The following is a 24783-nucleotide window of genomic DNA, read 5'->3' as shown; positions in this document are numbered from 1 at the left end:
TACCTGCCCGGCTCGCTCCTCAGGCCTCCTGTGACTTAGGACGGCTCGGCTGGGGACCCTAGGGCCGGAGCGTGAACCCCGGGAGGAGGGGGCGCAGAGGGCGGAGGGTAGTGCCCGGGCCCCCGGTCCGGGAGAGGCCCCAGTGCCCTCTCCCTGGCGTGCAGGTTTGGAAAACGGGAGGCCTCGCCCGGCGGCTGCCTCGGCTGGCTGCTCGGGTCCCCATATATAGTCATATCCACCGTCAACTGGGAGGCCGGCAGGCGGCAGCGAATGGGCGAGCAGCCCCCGCGGGAGCAGCGGGGAGGGCGCGGGGGGCGGAGGGAGGAGAAGGGGGAAAGGGGGCCGGAGAAAAAAGCTCTTCCAAAAAAGTATTGGCTGTCTTGAGGAATGCGGTCGCCCCCTTGGGAAAGTACATATCTGGGAGCAGCAGGCGGCTCGGCGCTCGCACTCCGACTCCGCCGCTTCACCGCGCGCTCGCCTCCCTGCTCCCGCCGCAGCCCCAGGGCCCCTCGCCGCCGCCACCATGGACGCCATCAAGAAGAAGATGCAGATGCTCAAGCTCGACAAGGAGAACGCCTTGGATCGAGCGGAGCAGGCGGAGGCCGATAAGAAGGCAGCGGAGGACAGGAGCAAGCAGGTCTGCGCCTCCCAACCGTGCGCCCGGGGGTCGCCCGCGCTCCGCCCGCCCTGGGGCCCGGAGCCCCGGGACCCGGCCTAGCCACCCCTTCCTGGCCCCTCACCCCGAGGACTGCGGGAGCCACCCCCACTCCAGGGCGCCTGAGAAGCGGGAGGGGAAGAGCAGGACTGGCTTATTCTAACTTTTTCTCTTACCTGGGGACGCTTATTTCCCTTCTCCGGGTGCCGGAGCCCGTCACGTCCCATCAAGTGCTAGAGGCACTTGGTTCTGAGGATCAGAAAACAATTTTGGATCTGGGGGTGGGGGAGAGGAGGAGGGTTGAAGGGAATCAAGTCCAGAAAGTGTTCGAAGTTCTTCTGGACTTTTGACCGGGGAAGATAAAACATTCAACTGGAGGAGGGAGGAAGTCAGGGAGGGGGGAACGACAGTCACGGAGTTTTTTTGGTTAAAACAAAGATGGGACAGAAGAGAGTGTATGGCGGGCGCGGAATCGGGGGCCATCCATTTATTCCGCAACGCCAAGTTGTGGCCTTGAGCCCGCTGAGACCTCGGTAGGAGTGTCGTCCCCGGGAGCGGTGGGGGGTATGAAGTAGCCTCGGGACAAGAGGAGGTTACCTAGGGACCCTTGAACCCCAACTCGGTGGCGCCCCAAAGCTGAAGGGCCCCAGCCAACCCGGTGCCCGTGTTGTGTGTGTGTGTGTCTAACACCCGGTCCGTGCCGGCCGCCCGCGCCCGCCCGCCGCCGCCCCCCAGCTCGAGGAGGACATAGCGGCCAAGGAGAAGCTGCTGCGGGTGTCGGAGGACGAGCGGGACCGGGTGCTGGAGGAGTTGCACAAGGCAGAGGACAGCCTCCTGGCCGCCGACGAAACCGCCGCCAAGGTACCCCGGGCGCGCGCGGCGCGGCGCACGAATGGCTAACTCTCTCTCTCTCTCTCTCCCTCCCTCCCTGTCTTTCCCTTTCTCTCTCCCGCTGTCCCTGTCCTTCTGGCTCTGTGCACCCACAACCCTCCCTTGCGGGATCACGCTGCCTGCCGCACCCCCCACCCCGTCCCGTCCCCGTCCCCCACGGCCAACTCCCAGCTGGAAGATGAGCTGGTGTCGCTGCAAAAGAAACTCAAGGCCACCGAAGATGAACTGGACAAATACTCCGAGGCTCTCAAAGATGCCCAGGAGAAGCTGGAGCTGGCGGAGAAAAAGGCCACCGACGTAAGTGCACGCACACACTGCCCCCCTCACCTCCTGCCCTTGGGGCCTGCTCTGGGGGTCATCACAGGGGCCGGAAAACCATGGAGGAGGGTCACCTCCTCTTAGCTGGACACGTGCGCACAGCCTGCCATGGCCCAGAGCACTGGATGCTGCCCTCAACTGCTACTGCACAGTTCATTTTTATTTCATCCATTCTTCTGTCTTTTTTCTCCTTCTTTCCTCACCCCTGGGGTTGGAAGGGGTGGGGGTGGTGAGAATCTGGGAGAACACAGCAACTGAAATTGGACTCTGGAGGTGAACCCTTCCCCGTGGTGGCAGAAAACCTCTGAGGTGTCATCACCAAGGTTTGTGGAAACAGAATGCCTAGTTTTCTCCGTTTTCTTTTTGCCATCTCTGGTGGGTGGGAAGGCCTGGTTTTCAGTGACCAATCTAGTCAGGATTCAGAGGACCTGGCCTCTGTATTGAAAGAATGACATAGTGCGTGCTACTTATTCTGAGAAGGTTAAGCTTGATGGTGGGCCTCAGAAACCCTTGAGGCCTCCTTACCAGGGAAGTCTTAATCCAGCCCTTCAGATCTGCCTGGGAAGATGATACTTGCTTGAGTCTGCACTCTGAGGGCACTAGATCCAGAAAGTAAGCTGGGAGTTATATATAGCTCAGTGCTTTATATGGTATAGTGTGCTAGCTGCCCCTGGTTCCCCTGCTCGCCCCGCCCCGACCTGCCAGCCTCCGACAGCCACCACATAGTCTCGAGGGTGATGCATACACCACAAAAGCTCTGCCAGTATTTTGTCCACTGCCCTCTGAAATCTCTTCTAGCTGAAGAGCTTGCCTCTTCTGCTGCGTAAGTCAAGACAGGCATTAGATTTCCAAAGGAATGACTTCTTTTTCACACCATTCTGGAAGCTAATTAAGCCTAGAGGCCCAATTAGGCAAAAATTCCTAGGGAAGTGAGCAACAATTTCAAGAATGTATGAGCACCAGGGAAAGCTATGCCCAGAAAGTTGAACGACGAAGTGCAACGGCAGAGTTTTTTTGTATGGGAGTAAAGTGTACATTGATGGAGGGTCTGGGTTTTGAAATCAGTAAAGGCTTTCTGTGATGTGAAAGGTGTGAAATGTAATCTCCAAGGGTGCTTTGTAAATGAGAGATCCAGACACAGGACATTTAGAATCTGACAAAAAGAAAAAGTTTCAGTGAAGAGGAAGGTCCCTGGAGAGGAGGTTCAAGGAAGCACTGATTTAGCTAAAATATTTAAGTCACAAACTACCTGGCTTTAGAAAAAGAGCCAAAAAACACATATAACTCTGCACCAGTTTTGTATAATGTAGATCAGATGTCTGCTCCGTATATGGTTAAATGGAGGATGCCTGTCTCCCCCAGATTCTCCAGCAGGACGTTTATTTAGCTTTTTCAAAAGAGCCGCTGATAGATCAAGGAGAGATATTCCTTATAAGGAAAAGAATGCAGAGAATTTGAAAATAGCCCAGTAAGACTGAAAGCAAGAGGAGAAAAAAAAGCTACTACAATTCTTAAGGGGGAAAAAATCATAATTATTGTGTAACTATGTGGTGCTATCATGTCTTTATTGAAAAATCTTGTTTAAGGGAGCTTTGGAATGAGATGAGGCAAAAGTAGCAAAGAGGATATTTAAAGCTAGTTGGAGGGGGGAGTGGGTGGAGCCAGGAGAAGGGGGAGGTTTCTGAAACTGTTTTCCCCCTCCCACTGGAAAACTGTCTCTAATATGATACACTTTTTGGGGGGGGGGGGTAGCATATTGATTATCTTCCCCTTTTAGGGTTGTTTGCAACCTGTAGGGATGTAGAAGACATTCGTGAAGAAATGCTTTATTTAGAGTGATTCCTAACTAGTAAAAATAGTCAAGACCTGAGGAGGAAGAGACAGATGTCACAAAGGGAAGGAGGAGGTAGGAGAGAGGTCAACTTCCTGAGGTTGAATCATATTACATTTGGGACTAGGGCATTGGATTGTCATTACTCACCAGTGTAAAAGATTTTTACATTTTTCTACTGCTAAAAACACTTTTCTACCAAATTTTCCACTGATTTTTTACCAAGCAATTTACAAATCCTATTCCAGAAATGGGCTCTTCCCAGCTTGAAAGGTTGTAGTTTGCACCATCAAACCTCTGATGGTTTTGTTTCTACTTTCTTGTGGTCTCTCCACCTAAGTGAGGCTGGAGGGGATCAAGGGCTCCATTTTCTTTGGCCTCAAACCCATCCCCCAGTAACTGTGATGTCTATGACATCTGCAATATGTGAGTCTTTATTCCCTGTAGGTCTTTTCTTCCTAAATCAGTGATTCTCAACCTTATCTAAACATGGATGGTTTAAAAACTTAAAATCCAGGCTGCACCCTAGGCCAATTAGAATCGCTGGGATTGAGGTGATTCCAATGTGCAGCCAAGGCTGAGAACAACTGTCCTAAACTCTTTTGTATAATGACATCAGCATGAAAGTGAACTCACCTGAAACTGACTTTCCCAGGTGTTTGAAAAGCAAGACATTAAGTCACTAGTTGGCTGCTTGGAGCATGTGCACATGTCCAGCATTTTCCAGGGCTCCTGAAGGTTCCCAGATGCCCCCTCTCCCACCCTCAAAGTTGGAGACCTACCGTCTGTACCCTTAGGGAAGCAGTTGTGACCACCCTCCTGACTAGACAAACTTGTGGAAACAAAGCAAGAGGCTCCACCTACAGGATGCGAGGGCCCATGCTGGGACTTGTGAGTCTCAACAGAGACTGTGATAATGTCCTTAGCAAATGAATCAAGAAAGCAAGTTCAGTTGTTAGGGCTTTCGAGGAGAAGGGGATTGTCAACTGTGTTTTCTTTCTGTTCATTATTCCCACACTTAAACACATTGGAACTGATTTGAAGGGCCTTCTGTGAGAAAGGTGAGGAAAGAAAGCCGTGAGACTTAGAAGACATTTAAAAGCATAGCCCAAGGGGAGTATGGACCGAGACTCTTTCCCAGAGATTGTGTCCACTTTGGTTTTCATCCAGCTGCAGCCGGACGCTCTCCTAGGGTTCTGTTGGCTTCCTTGGTGTGCTTTTTTTTTACTTCTCGAAGGCTACATACTGTATTGTTGCATTTATATAACATTCTACCAATTATAAAATTATAGAGAAGAAAAATAGGAGACACCAGGGCTTATATAAGGGATGAGGCAGGGGATAAGTGAACATGACTTCAAAAAGGCAATTTGAGGGATCCTTGGGGTAAAGGAAATGCTCAGTATCTTGTCTGTATTTATTGTTGTTCTGTAGTCACTAAGTTAGTGTCTGACTCTTGGCAGCCTCATGGACTGTAGCCTGCCAGGCTCCTCCGTCCATGGGATTTCTCAGGCAAAAAATACTGGAAGACGGTGCCATTTCCTTCTCCAGAGGATCTTCCTGATCCAGGGGTCGAACCCACCTGCGTTGGCAGTCACATTCTTTTACCTTGGTGTGCTTTTAAAAGGCTTCTCAGTCCAGCCCAGAATTGTTCAGATTCCAGATTACAACCTTCCTACAATCAGAGAAGGTTGTAACTAGAGGGGACCCTTGAGACAATTGTTTTTATGGAAAAGAAAGTAAGTTCCCGAGAGGCTGGCAGGTCTGAGGTCCCACAGATGGTTATGGGCCATAGCCTGACCCTTAAGAAAATGCTTGTGTTTTGTTTTTTTTTTTTAAAGAAAACTTTTTTATATTGGAATATAGCTGATTGACAATATTGTGTGATAGTTTCAGATGAACAGGGAAGGGACTCAGCCAAATATATATGTATCTATCCTCCCCCAAACTCCTCTCCCCTCCAGGCTGCCCCATAAGATTGAGTGGAGCTTCCTGTGCTGTCTGGTTATCCTCTCCTTGTTGGTTATCCATTTTAAATAGAGCAGAGTGTACATGTCCATCCCAATCTCCATAACCACCCCTTCCCCTCAACCATAAGTTGATTCTCTAAGTCTGTCTTTCTGTTTTATAAGTTCACTTAAAGAGTTTCATACCGTATTTCTCCTCTAAGACAATGCCTGTTATTAACTAAAGCTATCATTGAGTTACCTACTTACCTTGTATTGTAAAAGCGCTTTGTATTATTTCATAATCCTCATGTACTACTTGGAGACGGCAAATGGCAACCCACTCCAGTACTATTGCCTGGAGAAGCCCATGGGCGGAGGACCCTGGTGGGCTGCAGTCCATGGGGTCGCCAAGAGTCGGACACAACTGAGCGACTTCACTTTCACTTTTCACTTTCATACATTGGAGAAGGAAATGGCAACCCACTCCAGTACTATTGCCTGGAGAATCCTAGGGACGGAGGAGCCTGGTGGGCTGCCGTCTATGGGGTCGCAGAGTTGGACACGACTGAAGCGACTTAGCAGCAGCAGCACGTACTACTGTTAACCGCGCTTTTACAGATGAAGTCACGTTGTTTTCCAAGTCACACAGCCAGGACAGAACCAAAAGCCAGATTGTAACCTAGCAAGACAGCATTTAGGAGGTTTAACCTCTGCAGTATGTTAGTGGTTCTCACGTCATGAGTTTGGAGGGGAGGAGAGTTGTTGGGTTAGGATCTGGATTTACAGTCCCTTTGGGGACACATTCAAGCCCCAAACCCCTCGCTCGGCTTCGCTCCCTCTTGGGCAGGGGAAATCTGGCAGTCCGGACCGGAGCGCTCCCGCCGCCAGTAGGCGGCACCGTCGCCCCTTGCAGCCAAATCCGTTACTCCGGGTTCTCCGCGGCGCCAGGGCGGGGCGCTGGGAGTCGAAGTAACATCCTAGGCGCCGTGGGGCCCCCTCTCCTGCCCACCTGGTGCCCCCGCAACGCGCGCCGCGCCCTTCAGCCAGGCAGCCGCGAGCATGCGCGGTGCCTCCCGCGGTTGGCGAATTCCCGGGGTCCGCGGCGCGCGACCCGCCCCGCCCGCTGGGTCCGCCCCCGGCGCTCGCGCACCCGCTTGCGGTTCGCCTGAGCTTCCCCGGAGGCCGAGACTTCCGGGCTGAGCCCGGGCCGCAGAGGGCGCCGCCGTCGCGCGCTGCGGCCTGGGCGGGGCGGGCGGTCGGCCGGAGTGCGGCAGCGGCAGCGGCAGCAGGAGCGCAGCAGCCCGCCTCTCCCACCGCAGCCCGCCCGCTTGCCGGCCCGCCGCCGCCCGGCGCGATGGCGGGGAGCAGCTCGCTGGAGGCGGTGCGGAGGAAGATTCGGAGCCTGCAGGAGCAGGCGGACGCCGCGGAGGAGCGCGCGGGCAGCCTGCAGCGCGAACTGGACTACGAGAGGAAGCTGAGGGAGACCGTAAGGGACCCACCCATCACCCACCACCAGAGGCGCCTTCTCCCCGATCGGCCCCCCGGCGCCCCGCAGGGCCTCCCGGAGCCCACCTTCTCTACCCCTCCCCCCGCCTCGGGAGGCACCTGGCGCACCTGGGCCCGCAGGTGTCGTCTGGGGAGGGGTCTTGCCCCTTCACCTCGGCCCTTTTTATCTCGCTGGTCTATAGTCAAAAGAACCGAGGGGAAAGCAGGAGTGGTGTTGAGAAGGTTCTGGAAGCACCACTTTCCCAGAAGGGGCTCTGTGTGGGGTGTTTGCGTTCGACCCGGCGTCTCGGGTCCCCCGAGGCAAAGGGATGTGCCCTTTGCCCTCCTGGCATTATTTACCCAGAAGGTGGGGACAAAAGAGGTCCCTCCTTTTGGAAATCTGTCCTTTTGGGAAGGACGCTAACAGATCACGTCCGAGGCATTGCCAGGGTTTGAGGCCCGGGGATGCTCAACTCGCCCATCTCTGTCTAGCCTTGGTTTCTTGAAAGCCTATTTCTCTGGGGGTGGGTGAGACACTGACAGCGCGTGTTTTGACTTAGTATGCGGCCCTTTGCCCTTCCCTTTCTTAACCAGCCCTCCTCCCAAGTTCTCCTGTACAGATAGATGTTCCTTTGTTACCGAGTCTTGAAAAAGTTGGCTAAATGGCTACGATTATTGGGTGTTTTCTCCCGTCGGCTTCCCCCTCCCCCACTTTGAGTGTAATACCTGGCTTCCTTCCGTTTTCCTAAGGCAAACGTATCCAGCAAACAGGAACAGGATTTCAGAGGTAGTTTAGGCGTTTGCTGTTTGGTCTTTGAGTGTGTGTGTTTTATATCAGGATACTCAAACACCTTGAGAATTTTAGGACAAGCGCTCATACACTGTTGTGCTTGTGATTGTCTGGGTGGGTGGGCGGGCGGCCGTGGGCACGCGCGTGCGCGCAGCCTGTGCGCGCTCAGTCGTGTCCAACTCTTTGCGACCCCATGGACTGTAGCCTGCAGTACTTAATAGAGGCCTTTAGAGAGGAAGTGTATGTAATGAGATGAGAAGTGTATGTAATGGTGTTATGGTTGGCTGTAGAAGCTATGGGACCTGTGTTGCATAAAATGCCTAGAAGCAAATGGATCCTCTTAAGAGGAAAGCCTAACTAGATGCAGTTTCAGATAAAATGGGGAGGAACCAGGAAATCAATAGGCAAGAAATCATTTTCTGTAGAGGACAAGACAGCAAAGGTCCCATGGCTGTTTCTGCATTTGGCCAGGCAATGAATGAATTCCAACTTCTTTTCTGACTCGCTGTTGTCCTTGAACCATTAAAACCAATAGAACAGGATGATGGATAAGAACTTTTGACCCTGGCTGCGAATCGTCGAACTTCTCAGCCCCTCAGTTCCCGGACTGTACAATGTTTATAATGGTAGTACCTGCCTGTTGTGAGGATGAAAAGAGTATGTGTAAAGAAGTTGCCATGGTGCTTAGCACACTAGTGCCTTGTGTCAGTTAGTATTAGAATGGCTTTGCACTCTGCACCGCTCATTATTCCTTTGCTTTCAGTTCTCCAGCTATCAAAGGGCTTTAAAAATGGGATGCTCATTTCACTACATCTTAAAACACCCCGTTTCAATGCTTCTAATCAATCATTCTTATTTCAACTTGAACAGAGAGAGGACATAGGCAGGCTGGAAGGAATGTTTGATGGGTCAAAGCGGTGTTAGTGGTGGAAGTTGGTACAGCTCCCCTCCCCCTGCTAAGAAAGGGTATATGTGGTCTTGTACAGGAGAGCCTCTTATGGACTCCTGTCCTGGTGATTGATGTTAAACACAGAAGATAAATTTTATGAAGGGCACCTTGTGACTGTTACACTCACCTTCTCTTTTGGGCTTAGTTTTTATAACAGTACTCTTCCTGGGCCAGTTGGCTAAAGGTAGTGCTTTCATTCTTTTCAAAGCTTTATGTTAAAAAGTAGTTTAAATAACTTCAATTTTTTAAGTGATTTTTGAAAATAGTCTGTCCAGAAGATGGGACAGATGGACACAGAGCTTTTTATGACAGCAGCTTAAGGACTGGGTCAGACCACGGAAGAGAGAATTTCAGATTGAGAGGTGTTCCTAACTTACAAAACTGAAACTTGAAGATAGCTAATTTAAGGTGGTTTCTTGGTAGTTGTCAGACATAGCTGTGAGTTAAGCTAGCAGTCACAGTTTTTCTTGGCAGCAGAGATAAAAGTTTAGTGACAAAGTCATGAGCCACTGCAAAAAAATATTTGGAGAGTTAGCTCTACATTCTCAAAGGTTCAGACAGCCTGTAGTTAGTTAATTGGCCCAGCACTTACCTTGGAAAAAGCAGTCATCTCTCTTTTTCTACTAGTTTGTTTTTCCCAAGGTGTGTGGGGCCTTCAAAATGTTGGAATGCAACTACTTTGCTTGATGTAATGGTTGACTCTAGGTCTTGTGACCCACTGGGGTTTTGTTTGTCTTTTGTCCTTATCAAAGGAAAAGAGGGAGCAAGAAGCCAGTCCTCCTTTCTCCTTTCTGGATGGTACCCAGCAAACAAAGGGACTTACAGTTGCAACCTGTAGGTTCTTAATTGGTAACTTTATTAAATCATAGAAAAAACCAACTTACAAAAATCCCAGCCCTTTCCCTCTTTAGAATTGGTAAATATTTCTGGGACCAGGATTCTAAAAGTGTATTTTGTGTTCACATTGGCACCCCCAGGGTGGCAATAACAGGAGTGTACTCTCTGGCTTTCTGCTTTCATATATAGATGAGGCTATGGCACTACAGTGCCCTGTTCACATCTCTTCTCGCTCATTGTACAAATATGCCTCATGAATTATAGGCTTTGGTGCGGATAGAGAGGTTGTTTTTATCTCTTATCCATGGGAGTGCCCCTTAATGTCATCCGTGTTTTTTTTTCCCCTTTCCTTACCATATAAGGGCAGAAGTTTAGCTTGGCTGTAGTGGCTTGGTCTTACACAGTAAAGGGTGAAACCTTCTCTGGAAAACTACAGTTTGCATGAAATAAAAAGACCTGACCTGTGATCATCCCATACTGCACTCCAGTTCAGGAGGACTTGGAAAATATATTCCAGAGGATTTGTTCTTAGAATATACTATTATTCTCCTACCATTATTTCTTCTTAACAGTGTTAACGAGACTACTTGTTTTTAAAGTAAAAACCATTGCTATTTTTAAATTGTCTCTAGGTATATTGACTGTAACATCTGGATTTTGTGAAAATCTAGGCCCTGTAAAAGTTTTCTTTCAGATCTGACTCGGAGAAATACTGTTGCTGTATTGTGTGGGCGTGCCTTTGATGGCTTTGTAGCATCTTGTAGAGGTGCATAGGAATGGTGCACACCTGCCCTTATTTTCGGTATAGGTAGCTGGTACCTTGTGGAAGAGGGCTTGCCAGGTAGCTCAGTGGTGAAGACCGCACCTGCCAACACGGGAGACAGAAGAGGCTTGGGTTTGATCTCTGGATCAAGAAGATCCCCCGGAGCAGGAAAATGGCAACCCACTCCAGTATTCTTTCTTGGAGAATGCCATGGACGGAGGAGCCTGGCATGCTGTAACCCATGGGGTCGCAAAGAATCAGACATGACTGAGCAGCTGGGCACACACCTTGTGGAAGGGGATGGGGCAAGGCACATACAGCTCTAAGGCACCTCACAAGTGCAGGGCACCTGGTGGTTGCTCAACAATAGTTCTCCAGGAAGACAGTTGGTAGCCTTTACTAATACAGCAGTCTCTTTTCTGAGTAGCTCATAGCATGTTGAGACACAATAGCATTTTTGAAATAAAAGAAACTAACATCCTAAACAAAGATTTTGCCAGCAGTGTCAACACATGGGCTGTTGCTAGAAGGTAACCTAGGACACTGAGGGTGATTTTCATGCCTGGAAATAATTTGCGTCTGGGGTTGTGATCCTTCCCAAATGCCTTGTTGTGTATATCTGCTTTTTAAATAACAAATGGTCCAGTGGCTGTGATGTTTGTACTGAGGCAATAGCCAATGAAGTCTTAAGTAGACTTCCCAGGTATTGTGATGAAAACAACCTTAGAAAATACCTGAAGAAGCCTCAGAACTCAGAGAATACATACCAGAAATAAAAGCTAGTGAAGGTGAGAGATGTGAGCCTTTTGAACACATCATAATCCAAAAAAATAAAAAAGAGTGCCCTTAATTGATGAAATTGAATGTATCTTCAGTTCTAGGGAGCCAAACTTAATTGTGATCAGACCAGTATTGTAAGGCCTGAGAAGCCTGTAAGAGTCCAGGTTTTTCCCTGGGGAAGCTTTTGTGGGGATACATACTTCCCAGATACTGCTTTCAAATCCAGGCTGTAACCTACAAGCACCTTTGCCCATCTTGCTGTGAAACCTCCCAGGGCAGCAGCCGTTGGCTTCTGGAGTTGAGAGCGAATGCTCTGTGTCCTTGTGTGAGCTGTTCCCCCCTGGTATTACTTGATGATGTTTTTGATTTTATACCACGCCTTTTTTCAAAAAGCATTGAGAGGACTTGCTCAGCAGATGATAATGAGTACAGTTCTCCTAGTCCTGGTTAGGTTTTGTCCTGAAGGCCTTTCTTTAAGTCAGGGGCTTGAATTGGGGGTGACTGTAGAGAACCTGCTGTGCTGATGTCAGAAGGTGGAAAGACCCCATAGGTGAGAACCAACAATTCTAGGGCTTCCCTGAGGCTCCAGGAGGCCTTGAAAAGTGAGGCAGGCGAGCCTGTACAGGAGGAGCAGGGAACTGGGATACTCGTCCTGTCTCCCACCGATGGCTGTGTAACCCAAGCATGCTTTAATCCTCTGGGTCAGAGGTCCCTCCTTCCTATTTTCTCGACAAAGAGCTCCATGAGTGGTTCCTGTAGACTTTGCCGGCATCTTTGGGTGGGTGGTCGGTGGTTGCTTTTTTATAGTGCAGATTCCCACCTTCCTCTCTTGGCCTCTTGGATCAGAATCTCTAGGGATGGGGCCTGGAAATGTGTACTTTTAATGTGTGTCTTCAGGTGAACTCAGCCAGCCAGTTGTGGTAATTAGGGACCCTTCGAGCTAAACATCTGAGACCCCGTTTTTGTGGACCGCTCACAGGTCTGCTCTCTGTGTTGACCCAATCCTGGCTCCTGGAACTGGTCTCCATTCCTGGCCGTTGTTTGGGTACCCTCTATGGGGCATGTTGACTGGTTTTCCTATAGGACACAATCCCTAATGTAGATTCTACAAAATGCTCCAGGGGAAAAGAAGTTCCATTTATAAAACCGCATCCAGAGCTAAAGAAAGAGCAGAGTGGAGGCCAGAAAGGCAAAGACTTGGATCAATGGGGGTTCCTCTCAGGGAGGGAGATCTTTTGCACAGAGGCAGGAATGAACATGGGGTGCTGTCTCCGACGCCCCAGGTACATGGGAGCCTGGGGACCCAGAGTGGCCTGTCACCTGAAAGGTCCTTTCCCCGGAGCATAAACAGTCTCCTTTTTGTGAGTACAAAGCCCTTGAGGTCAGGGCCCAGATTGAAAACAGAGCTGGAAACTTCTAGTGTGGTGGCTACAGAAATTGTTTTGAAAATCTTGTTGACGTTTCTCTGGCCACAGCACCTATAACAAGCATATTTAATAAAGAGGGAAAAAATACTTTTGAGTACATGACCTAGACACTACTGATTTTTTTTCTTCGTGGTATTTTAGGGGGAGGGTTTGTTTTACTCTTCATTTTAGTTTTCAGCTTTCAGAGTTGCTTGCTTGTCCTCCCACCCCAGTTCATAAAAGGAATAGAATTTTCCTTCTATCTCAGGTCAACATGGCAAGCAGGCCAGCCATTTCAGCATCAAGCAGGTGGAGCTGGAGGGTATTCGAAAATGGTATGCAAGGCTACTGGGTTCAATAAACTGGGCTTAATGCCAGATGATACAATATATGAGAATGACGATGTAAAAGAAGCCATAAGAAGGCTTCCTGAGAACCTTTATAATGACAGAGGGTTTTGCATTAAGAGAGCGCTGGACCTGAGCATGAGACAGCAGATCCTGCCTAAAGAGCAGTGGACAAAATATGAGGCAGATAAATTCTACCTTGAACCATATCTAAAAGAGGTTATTCAGGAAAGAAAAGAGAGAGTAAAATGGGCAAAGAAATAACTTAGTAGTCTAAATCTGTGGATACAGCTGTTCTCAAGCATTTTTATGAAGTTGGTTAAACCTGAAATGTACAATGTAGAACTATTTGGGCTGTAAATGTATTGCTTTAAATAAATATTATAATTATTGTTGGTGGGGGGAGGAATAGAATTTTCCTGGAACTGGAAAATACAGAAATCTGACCTGACCCAAAGATACGCCCTTAATGTATACCTTCTTCCAGTTTTTTTTTTTTTTTTTTAAATACAGGGCTAAAAACTTTTATAAGTTCCTGTACTTAAGAAATGTGTTATCCATATTACCCTCATCCCTCCCCCGCCCCAGCCCCCCCAAAAAAACCAACGTTCACTGGCCATTGAGACCTGGTGGGGCCCATTACACTCTGTGCATCTATAATGACTGACTTTGTGGGTAGATACAGTTGTAAAATGACCTTGGATTTATTTCACATTTCCCCCTACTCCCTGCCTCCATCAGCCAGTTGTTACTACGTAGTTAATTTTTGACAAGATAAAAGTGTATTTGAATGTTTTTATAGAGTCCTTCACCGTGGTTGGAGATGCCCTAATCACCTCTCTTTCCCAGAGAGAACTTGGCTTTTAAAATTTTACAAATCTAGATGAGCAGAGAGCAGAGTGTTCTCATGTTCCTTTAGTTCAAGGCTGTGATCGAAGACTCTCACTACTTGTGCATTTCAAGCCCACGTACCATGGGTCCAGAACTCAGAAAGCTGCTTTTGTTTAAGTTGTTTTTGCTTATTTTATTCAGTAGCCATTTTCTGAGCCCATACTCCATATAGAGAATCATGATTCTTTGCGCATAAGAAGGAATGTGAGTAAGGAAGACGGCACTGTGGGTAGAGAGCTAGCATCGTGCCTAAGTGCAGCTCGTAATTTTTAGAAAACTCCCAAGTGTCCTGAAAACCCTATCATTCCAGCATAAGCACACATTCACAGTAGATGAGGAAATGCTACCAGATTAGCAAATTCCATCTTTCACTTTCATGCGTAATATTTAAACAGCCACCAAAACAAGTGTATGTAATGGACCCAGCCAGTCTTGCAAGTGTCCTGAGGCTCATAGTAACAAATGCTTATAACTGTAGGTAAACATCACATCCCCAAAAAAGGAGCATATTTCAGAGATAGATACCAAGTAAAAACAGTATCTGTACTGCTTTTCTTCTAAGGAGCTTGAAACTCTTCTTGTAGCAACCCTGACTTGTGAGAAATGCCTGTAGGCTTAGGTCACAGACGCTTGGGAAATTTGTCTTGGCGCTATTCCAGTGTGACCTGTTATCCTCAAGAGTTGCTGAAGGGCACAGGGGCTTACTGGGTTTTGTTGTGTCTCTGTATGGTTTTATATTTTAGAACCACTGAACTTAAAAATCTTATAGTTCCTAAAATATTTAATAAAGCCCCTTTGAGAATGTGATCAGAAGAAAGGAAAATTGAGACTCCTGAGTCAGAGTTCTCGCCGAGCTCCTCTCATCTTGTGTGACGGAGCTTGGGTCAGTCCTATTGCCTCTATCCACACCTCAGCCCCAACTGTGTGAGGTGGCTGGGATGAAGCTCCCCTCTGACAGTCAGGTAAGCCAGCATGTTGAAATCTGTGGTAGAAAGGAACCAAATGAGAAAGTGTTGCTGACGGTCCCTCTGTCCCACAAGGATGATGTATGTGGATTTGCATATACCCCAAGGTGGACACCCACTGGATAAATCAATGGGTGACCATATCCAACAACTCCAGAGTTGACCACGGCTTGTAGCAGACTTTAGGGTAGCTCACCACAAAGCCAGGCTTCCTTGTTGAACCCATGTTTCAGTCCAGCCCCTCTTGAAGGCACTACCCTCACATCCTCTCCAACGCTAAAACACCTGTCATTCTCTCTGCCCAGGCTGAAGCCGACGTAGCTTCTCTAAACAGACGCATCCAGCTGGTTGAGGAAGAGTTGGATCGTGCCCAGGAGCGTCTGGCAACAGCTCTGCAGAAGCTGGAGGAGGCCGAGAAGGCAGCAGATGAGAGTGAGAGGTGAGGCCTCCTCGTCCAGCCCACCTGTTAGCACAACCTTTCCTCCTGATGGAACCAGAGGGCTCTCTGATCTTGGGTGTCTGAGGATTTCACAGTACCTTGGTGCCATTTCCTCACTTGATCCAGGTGTAACTACTGGTTTTATTTGTTAACACTAGTGGAACACTTTTGTTTTAAATCTCGAGGTTGCAAAGAAGAAAAAGACTCTGTTCCTGCCCTCCTAGAGCCCACTACCCAGCGAGGGAGATGGATGTATAAACGGGAGGTTCTAGGGATGTGATTTGGTTCCTTCATTCCTGCTGACCATGGAGCAATTCTGCATTTTGTTTAAAAGATAACTCTATGTTAAAATACACCAAGAAGGCTTAGGCTGAGGTAAATAAATTATGGGCTGTCAGTTGTCAAATAGCCCAACAAATGAGTGAAAGAGAAAGCACAGATAAAACAGAAATATAATCCACAAAAGTAAGTTGTGTTGGACTTAGTAAAGCTGGTAAGACATGTGTGCACAAGTAAATACAGTCAGATCTTTCATGTCCTCTGAGCCCACTCCCCCTGTAACCTGGCTCTCCCTGACTTATGACCCCAAGATCCAGCCGTGCAGTGGTAAAGGAAGACCAGGGCCATATCAGCCATCATATTATTTCAGCAGGCATCTCTCTCACGCTCAGCTGCTCGAGTTAATGTACTCCTGTTGCTTGGAATCACTCCAAGAAAGACTCCATAAGACTGGAGAGAGTTCTGTCCTTAGAGAGATGAGGAAGCAGGGTAGTCTCAGACACTGGCAGTGCGTATCTGTGCTATGACCTGGCAGGTACATGCAGTTGATCATTTTGTCCCTTTCTCCATTTTTGAGGTATATTTCTGCTCCCTGCCACCATGGGAAAAGGGTGATTTCAGACGTTAGGATTAAAAAAGCTTGTTAGCTGAAGTTTTCCAGCTCATTATTCACCGTTGTGTGTTGTCTCTTTTCTAACTAAGAGTTTTGGAGTTTTTAAAGATGACTCACCATCTCTTACGGTATACACATAACCAATGGTTTTGTGGCTGGCTTCTTCCTTAAATACACTTGTTAGTGAACCTGAAAGGCAATTTGGCAACATTAAACTTTTATAGTAAAAAAATATTTTAGAAATCACTACTCCAGTCCCCTGATTTTACAAATGAGAAAACTAGGGTTCAGAGACAGGTGTGGCCTGCCTGAACTCTTAAAAAGAATATATGGCCGAGCCAGGATTCCAGTCTCCTGAGATATATTGTAGTCTTTACTTTTTAAAAATAGATTTAATGGGTTTAATAAGTTTGCCTTTTAGTTCCTATTTGCAGCACCCAATATTCTTTGAAATACCAGACCAACCCAGCAGTGGCCAGCAGTAAAGTTCAGACCTTCAGAGTTGAAAAATTCAGGTTCTCTGAGCATTCCATCTTGCAATGGCAATGTAGTCTTTATTTTTTAATTGATTATCTTACTTAGATTTTGATAAATGAATCCCATTTTAACATAACTTTATATAAATGCAGCATATCATACATCAGTTAACAGTTTCCATAACTTACGCCAGGCTGAAGGATCCACACATCCACATCAACACAGAAGATGGTGTTGGTCTTGGCTCTCAACCCCTCCACTGTAAAAGCATCATTATAGGCAAAACTCCGTTTCTTCTCCAAAGTCATCCCACATGAAACTGCCATTTTTATGGGTCCTATCGGAGAAGGCAGTGGTACCCTACTCCAGTACTCTTGCCTGGAAAATCTCATGAGCCTGGTGGGCTGCAGTCCATGGGGTCGCAAAGAGTTGGAGATGACTGAGTGACTTCACTTTCACTTTTCAATTTCATGCATTGGAGAAGGAAATGGCAACCCACTCCAGTGTTCTTGCCTGGAGTATCCCAGGGACGGAGGAGCCTGGTGGGCTGCCGTCTATGGGGTCACACAGAGTCGGACACAACTGAAGCAACTCAGCAGCAGCATGGTCTGATAACCAGCAGTTTCATTTGGTTCAATCTAATAGTTACATTTGTGGCTCAAGGGGTAAGAACAGCTACTTTCTTTGTGGGAAGAAAGTACACAAAGGTAAATTTGCTTTTGTTCTAACCTTGGTCCATTTCCAGGCTGAGGCTTCCCACTGGACAAGGGAAGAAGTCCCATTATTTATACAGCAAGTAAAGCATGTTGGTTTTTCTGATTCCACCCCTTCCAGATTAAAAAAAAAAAAAAGGACCATGCCATGGTGCCTTTCATTTAACATGAGCTGCCTGGACAGTGTCAGCAGTACCAAAAGTGTAAGCTTTCCTTCACAATAAACAGAGAGAGGGAAGTGGATGTCTTTTCCTGCCTTCGGCTCTGGAAAGTCTCACTTCGTGGCTTGGAAGGTGAAAGTAGCTATGTTTCAGTCTGTCAGTCACGCTGAACCTCACAAACCATGGCTGTGCAATGGGAGTTCATGGAAGGCACCTCTGAATCTTGGCTTTTCCTGCCAATCTTCCTTTTCAGAGGCATGAAAGTCATTGAGAGCCGAGCCCAAAAGGATGAGGAGAAAATGGAGATTCAGGAGATCCAGCTGAAAGAGGCCAAGCACATTGCTGAGGATGCCGACCGCAAGTATGAAGAGGTCAGATCCTGGAGCTCAAGGCCTCATGGGTCTCCAGCCATGGCCCAGAAGCAGGGACTGGGGGAGCAATGAAACCATCTGCTTTCTTAGCAGAAATGGGTGTTTTTGAGAAGGAGATTTCCTTTGTCCCCAGAAGATGGTTCTTAATTTTGATCCTACTAGGCAGTCATTCGCACTGGGAAAGACCAGGGCTTCTGTTGTCCCCCGCCCTCAAAGGCTAGGACAAAAGATCTTTGGCCAGACAGCAGGGAAGGTTGGGTCTCTTATGTTTTGTGAAAGGAGCCTCTCATTCTGTCACCATGCAAGCAGTTATCCCTAGTGAGATCCACCTGGTGCAACCCAGTTTAGGCAGGGCAGAGACGCAGACCACACATTTGCTCCCTGGATTCAGGGGAGCACCTCTCAGTCTGTCCTCTCTCCTCACGATTCATAGGTGAATCACCTCCTGGTCGTGTCCCCATGAAAGCACCCTTCTGTGTTAAGAGCCCACATGACTCTTTAAGGTTTTAGTTTTCCCTTTAGCTCTCCTGAAACACCACTGACTCTTCATCATCATCATCCTCTCCAGGTTACACTATGCTCACTAATTTTGAAATGCTTCATAGGATCCCTTCTTCCTGGTCCTTTCTTCCTTTGACCCCATTAATCATCTTAGCAACTTCTCATGTTAGCTTTTCTTGCTATTTCTGTTTGCATTTTTAACCTCCTCCACCAAAAGGAAGTGGAGGTACAGAGCTCTAAACTGATGAAGTTCTTTTAGGATTATTTTCAGTCTTGCCTTGCAGCTCCCACCTTTTCGACATAAAAGGCATTGTGTCTCATCATCCTGCTATTTCAGAGACGGTGAATTTCATCTCTCCCCCTCCTTCCACAGTTGGTCTGGCTGCTGTATAATTGTACAGGCTTCACTTGGGTCAGACTTCAAATGTGCCTGCCTACTCATAAGTGACCATTCTGGATCTTTGTGAGCAGATGGCCTCCTCTCCATGGGCATTCCTGGTGGAGAGTTGCTTCCCCTCTAGTCCACGAGAGAGAGGATCATCTTGTTTGTAGGCAAGAACTCCCAGGGGCTAAGTCTAGCCCCTGACACACACACACCATACTCAGAGCTTGGAAGCCCCATGGTGTGTGTGTTCTGTGTTTGTCCTGCTGCAGGTGGCCCGTAAGCTGGTCATCATTGAGAGTGACCTGGAGCGTGCAGAGGAGCGGGCTGAGCTTTCAGAAGGGTAAGCGGGCCTGGCGCCAGGAGGCCCTGTGTGGGGTGCTGCGGAGCAGTGACTAAACAGCATGACCTTCTGGCAGCTGCACCTTTACCCGTTTCAGCTCCGGGCTCCTCCTGTGCTCATTCGACATGGATGAGCCGCGAGTTTGGAACGTGGAGGACTTGTGTGGGGTGTCTGTGTTATGAATGCGGGTATCACTGCATGCCTTACCTGCCCACTGATTTTGAGAATGGCCTTGTGCATTTCCTGTGTCCACTAACAGCCAAGTTCGACAGCTGGAAGAACAATTAAGAATAATGGATCAGACCTTGAAAGCATTAATGGCTGCAGAGGATAAGGTACTGATGGCTCATGTATGGGTTTTAGGTTTAACTGCAACCCAGGCGTCTTTCAGCTTCCAGTGCCTACTGGTCCGTTTTTATAACGACTGCACCTTCACTGCACCCTCTGCTTCCTTATATCTTGCTTTAAGTGCTTTCTTTGGGTCCTTTATACTCTTTTGTTTTTCCTTCATAAATGCTCTTTGGCGCAGCCAAAAAAGAAGCCAAATCATCACACTTTGAAGTTGTCGAATTTTGTCTCCCCACCTCTCTGCGCTGGAAGGAACGTCTGGCGCAGTGTCCATGGTGAAATTGGACATCTCAGCCCCTGATGGTTTGGCTTCTTTAAGGCAGCCCTTTGTTCTCTAGGACTCGGTTTTCATTTTTTTCCCGTCCCTCTCCTTTTTCTCTTCCTCCTTCCTCTGGCCTGTCTCCCACCCTTTCTACCTCTGATCGAAAACATTAGCAAATGTGCCGAGCTTGAAGAAGAGTTGAAAACTGTGACGAACAACTTGAAATCACTGGAGGCTCAGGCTGAGAAGGTAGGCCAGGAGCACCGTGTGGGGGAGAGGCATCGTTTAAGAGCTACTCAAGAGACACCCCCTTTTCCCTTCTGAGGCCCTGCCAGGCAGAGGAATAGTCCATTAGACACTTTAGCCAGAGGCCTCATTTTGAGGCGATTTCCTGATGGTTATTGATACCAGATTCTTTTTTTTTTTTTCAGTGGAAAATCCATTTTGTGTTGAGTATGTGAGTCATCCATAACAATTTAATTTAAACAAAGTGCCAAATGGATAAGTGATCTTGTTCTTATCCCATGTAAAACAATAGGCAGGAAAACGGAGACTGCATTGTGGCGTGCCATTTGATCCCAGAGGCTCCATTACCTCCTGAGAGATGCTCAACATCTGTTGGCTGGGCTGGCACTTTCTTTGTATTAGAAGACACGAGTGTAGGGTGAGCTGTGGCCTGACATCTGGAACGTTCTTTCTGATTACAGTACTCGCAGAAGGAAGACAAATACGAGGAAGAGATCAAGGTCCTTTCTGACAAGCTGAAGGAGGTAATATTAGGGGTGATTTGAACAAAGCCAACTGGATTGAGTTTGTCTCTGTGGAGCTGAGTGATTTTTCATTTTAATGTTACAATGATCCAGAAATATTCCAGGGTGGGCTTGGAGAGCCAGCAGTGGTAGCCAGCCACCTCTCACCGTGGTGATTCACTGGTGTGTGGTTTCAAACCACTTTGTGGGTGCCAGGCTTGACTTTCATTTTCTGATTTCCCTATCTTTGTAGCTATTGGCCACCTGAAACTTCCCAATTTTGATTGAAATAAATTGAATTATTGCAGGCTGAGACTCGGGCTGAGTTTGCAGAGAGGTCAGTAACTAAATTGGAGAAAAGCATTGATGACTTGGAAGGTAAGATCTTAAGTCTTGTTTCTAACTTAGTCCGTATGGCTGAATACTGACGTGGCAAAGTGACTTTCCAGTCATGGCATGCTCCTTGACACACTCCTTTGCTCTTGCACATTTTTCTGGTCTGCCCTTTGGAGTTCTGTGGCTCTTAAGCTCTCTGCTCGCCAGATGACCGCTAGCCACCGGATGGGGCCCGTCTTCTTTTTGTAACAGCAGAAGTGTGGCTGGTTTATTTTTTACTGTGAGTGAGGCGGTTGTAGGTGAGAATGACTGGTGTGTTTTCTGTCTTAAGGGATACCTTCTTATTGTCAGAATGGTAAGGATTTGGTTTTTAGGCACAACTTAATCTTTCCCCAAGTGTTAATTCAATGTAAGGACTTGAGTTTATTTTTCTAAGTTACTAATCATCTTGGCATATGCTCTGTGCCCTGAAAGGGGGCTGGAGGGTAACAGGGCATTATTGCACTTGGACATTATACGTAAGTATTTCTTTGCTAAGATATTTAGGTTTTATTTTGGTAACACCCTCTCTGTCTCTCAGAAATTCCAAATGTTGAGCTCCGAGGCTGTGAAAAAAGAAAGAAAACATATGTAAAATATGTACATCAAAGGTGGAGGGGGCTAGAGGAGGAATTGGGGGTTGGTTCAGATGATACCCAAGCTGGTGGAAAAGAGAAAATGACACGTGGTGGCAAAACAGTCTGCAAAGTGCAGCAAGGTGTGAGACCCTCATCACAGGAAAACTGCTGTATAGACTTGGCATAGTGACACTGTAAGAAGCGTGGCTCTCCTCTTTCTCCAAGCCTCCTGGACCAGTGAAGGAAGCTTGAGTGGGAAGGCCACAAGGGATATTATGGATAGCACCAAGAAACCCATTTCCCACTGGTCAGGAAGTCAGTGGTTTGAAGGTGGAGCCAGATAAGGATTACAGACTGTAGTCACAAATTGTTCCTCCAAAACAATGCCCGTGGCTATTTTTTCCACTGTTTATAGTTGCAGGTGGCTGACTACTCCAGTGTAGTTAAATTACAGCTCTATAAAAGAAAAGCTGTCCTGTTGCTCCTCCCCCAACCGGGAGATAGCCTTCCGTGGTTTTGTTTAGGGTTTTAACATGGTTTACTGGTATACCTACCGTATTTGTTACGATTTTCATATTGAGTTTCTTGTTTTATTTTCTAATGGGTTTTGTTCTTTCTGTTTTTGTTTCAATTTTATTAAAAAACAAAACAAAACAAAACGCACGTCTCCTGCATTGGCCACCTGCTGCGGCATCACTTCCTTCATGCATTGCCCTTTTCTTGCTGCTGTGTCGGGATGGTGTCCCTGCCACCCTCATTCACCTTCCATCTCTTGATCACTCTCCGTGTCCTTGCACCTCTGCCTTCCACTTCCTGGTCATAGACGAGCTGTACGCTCAGAAACTGAAGTACAAAGCCATCAGCGAGGAGCTGGACCACGCTCTCAACGACATGACTTCCATGTAAATGTTCAGCCACCCTGCCTGCTCACATCCATGCCCTCATGCTAATATGATCAGTTCGCCACCACTCCCTCTTGTATCTCCAGAATCTCCACCTTTACACCTTTCTGCCCACTCTCTTTGCACAATCTAGGATAGTCATTGTTTGTTTGGGTTTTTTTCACATTCTACTAGTATACAGCCCAAGTAGATTGTCTGTGCAAACCGTCCTCCTTTCAGAATCCATTCATTTCACATTGTCTCAGCTAGATCGTTTCCACCACGCAGTGAACTGGCGTATAAGTGACTTGGGCACTATACTTGTAGGAACGTAAACTGGGCTTAAGTAAAATCAATAGGCCATGCAGTGTGCAAGAATTGCCCAAGAAATAGCAAAAGTCAGTCTCCTGTGATTAAATTAAATATAATGTGAACATTTTTTCTAAAAAAATACAAATTTAAGGAACCCTACAACCTCAGATGACTGAGGCTCTGAGAGGAGGGAAATTGATCCAGAACAGCATAAAGGATGTTGCTGTAAAACATTACATCTTTCTTTTAAGAATTTTAGACAAAAATGAACCTTCTGCTGAGTAGCCAAGCCCTTTAATTTTCTGTTTATGTAAAAAGAATTAACATGCAAACACTACAACCTGTGTCATAGAAATGGGACAGAAAGCATAGATTGTGTGCTCTTAAGCACATCATGTATTCTTTAGGAGGGGTTTCAGTTTCTGTTTATATAAAAAGTAATATACAAATACCACAACCCGTGTCAAAGAAATGGGACAGAAAGCACAGATTGTGTGATGAATTTGAGGGTTAATGGCCCGGCTTTTACTACTGCTGGGCAGTAAGAGTGGAGTAAATAGTCTTAATCTCACGAGAACCTGGAGCATACACAACTAACTTTCATATTGCTAACCAAGCCTAAACATTGAACCGGTTCTGCCCCCACTAAATTCTAACTTGGAGTGTTTCACAGAGGCTTCCTTTTAATCTCACAAGATGGCACTGAATTCCACATAAGCTGGAAATTTCGCTTTCCAGGCCCACCTGTCATTCCTTTACCCATGCAGAAAAATGGTAGCCTGAAGAATGTTGGCATGTGCCTGCTGCCTTACACATTATAGAATCATCATGCTACCCCCGGAGACTTGACTGTTACCATGGAGACTGGAGAAAATTGCATCCTCTCTCCGCTCGTTTATAAATGAGGGGGTCAATCAGATCATCTGTCTCTGATTGCTAAAATGTGGTGCTTCTATGAGGAAAGCTTGCAGCGTCACGGTTGGTTATGTACTCTGAAAGGTGGGCTAAGCTTAAAATCTGTTCTGAGTTCCGTTCACTGGTCTTCTTACAATGGCCCCTCCCGCAGAAGAGGCTGGGGCTGGCTGCGGGCCCAGGCCCCGGTGGGCAAGGGTTCACATCCTGCCGCAGGTGTGCCTGGCAGCAGGATTTGCATGTCTGCTCCTCACCTGTGTTTCGAGCGCTGCTCTCATCTGTTCATTTAGCTTCCCTGTTTTCTGTTGTGCCACTTTTTTTTTTTTTCTGTTTCTCCCACCTTTTCTTTTCATGCAGATAAGTTTCTTTGCTTCACTTCTCCCAAGACCCCTTCATCGAGCTGGATGTCCCACCTCTCTGAGCTCTGCAGTTTGTCTGTTCTCCAGCTGACCCTGATTCTTTCTTTTCACATCCTGCCGTAGGGCCAGGTACACACTGTGCTTCCTGTTGTACAGAAGCTCCTCATTTCAGTGTAAAATAAACACTATGTAAGCTGTTTCTGTTTGCTATTCTTTTTACTTCTTATTTATTGATATTTTAGTTTAAACGCTGAATAAAACCACAAATCTGCTTCACACACAGGAGGGTTAATTTTTGGCTGCTGCTTTGCTCTTTTTTTCCCCTATTCTGAACATCATTCATTAATATCAACAGTCTCTAAAGCAGTAGTTCCTTGTGGAACTTTTTCAAAATACACATGCCTGCGTCCTTCTCTGGGGTTTTGGTTTGCAAAGGTTAGGGTTAGGTCCAGGCAGCAGTGTTTTTTAGGGATTGGGATTGTACTGGTGTATGAAACAGGTTGAGAACCTCCACACAGGAGATGTTGCTTGTTTAAGCCAGAAGGTCTGCCTTGAGCGGGCCCTTCGTGTGCAGATGTTGAGTTTGGTATGTGGTGAGCCTGCTGTGTTGGTATTTAGATGGTCCTGCTTGAGAGTGGGTAGCTAACTAAGGAAAGGCTGCCAACCCACACTGCTAGAATATCTGAAAAGATGAAAAGGATGTGGATACAAAAACAATGTAAGTTGAGATCATTATTGATCATCATTTTACAGCACAAAGAAAAGTATATTCATTCCTCAGCCACCTTCATTTTGATCATGAAATGACATTCTTAGATTTTAGGAACATATGAGTATGTTCAAGTCAAGATTTATTTTTTTGCTTTTAAGC

The 24783-nt window shown here is 47.1% G+C and overlaps 1 protein-coding gene across 3 annotated transcripts; it reads left to right on the top strand.

Annotated features, from left to right (window-relative positions):
* The first annotated feature begins 404 nt into the window (after positions 1-404).
* TPM1 (tropomyosin 1) lies at positions 405-24111 on the top strand. Of its 3 annotated transcripts, none has more exons than XM_052646822.1 (10): positions 405-637; positions 1391-1516; positions 1718-1843; positions 15163-15296; positions 17793-17910; positions 19066-19136; positions 19396-19471; positions 20454-20516; positions 20804-20873; positions 22272-22354. In XM_052646822.1, the coding sequence occupies exons 1-10, from the start codon at positions 524-526 to the stop codon at positions 22352-22354; spliced, it is 981 nt and encodes a 326-aa protein (XP_052502782.1). In that variant the 5' UTR covers positions 405-523. The 3 variants fall into 3 exon arrangements, with proteins under 3 accessions (XP_052502782.1, XP_052502785.1, XP_052502784.1); XM_052646824.1 differs by lacking the exons at positions 1391-1516; positions 19396-19471 and adding exons at positions 19920-19995; positions 23911-24111 and having other exon boundaries at positions 434-637; positions 22272-22350; XM_052646825.1 differs by lacking the exons at positions 1391-1516; positions 19396-19471 and adding an exon at positions 19920-19995 and having other exon boundaries at positions 432-637.
* The last annotated feature ends 672 nt before the right edge of the window (positions 24112-24783 follow it).

This window comes from Budorcas taxicolor, chromosome 10 (assembly GCF_023091745.1).
Source record: "Budorcas taxicolor isolate Tak-1 chromosome 10, Takin1.1, whole genome shotgun sequence".
In the NCBI taxonomy this organism is placed as follows: domain Eukaryota; kingdom Metazoa; phylum Chordata; class Mammalia; order Artiodactyla; family Bovidae; genus Budorcas; species Budorcas taxicolor.
The sequence above is the reverse complement of the archived record's forward strand: the minus strand, read 5'-3'. Positions and strand labels throughout refer to the sequence as shown.

Coding starts and splice junctions, on each gene's coding strand:
- TPM1 (XM_052646822.1), top strand. CDS start 524: ATGGACGCCATCAAGAAGAAGATGCAGATGCTCAAGCTCGACAAGGAG. Junction 638..1,390: donor CGGAGGACAGGAGCAAGCAG/GTCTGCGCCTCC, acceptor GCCGCCCCCCAG/CTCGAGGAGGACATAGCGGC. Junction 17,911..19,065: donor CCGACCGCAAGTATGAAGAG/GTCAGATCCTGG, acceptor GTCCTGCTGCAG/GTGGCCCGTAAGCTGGTCAT.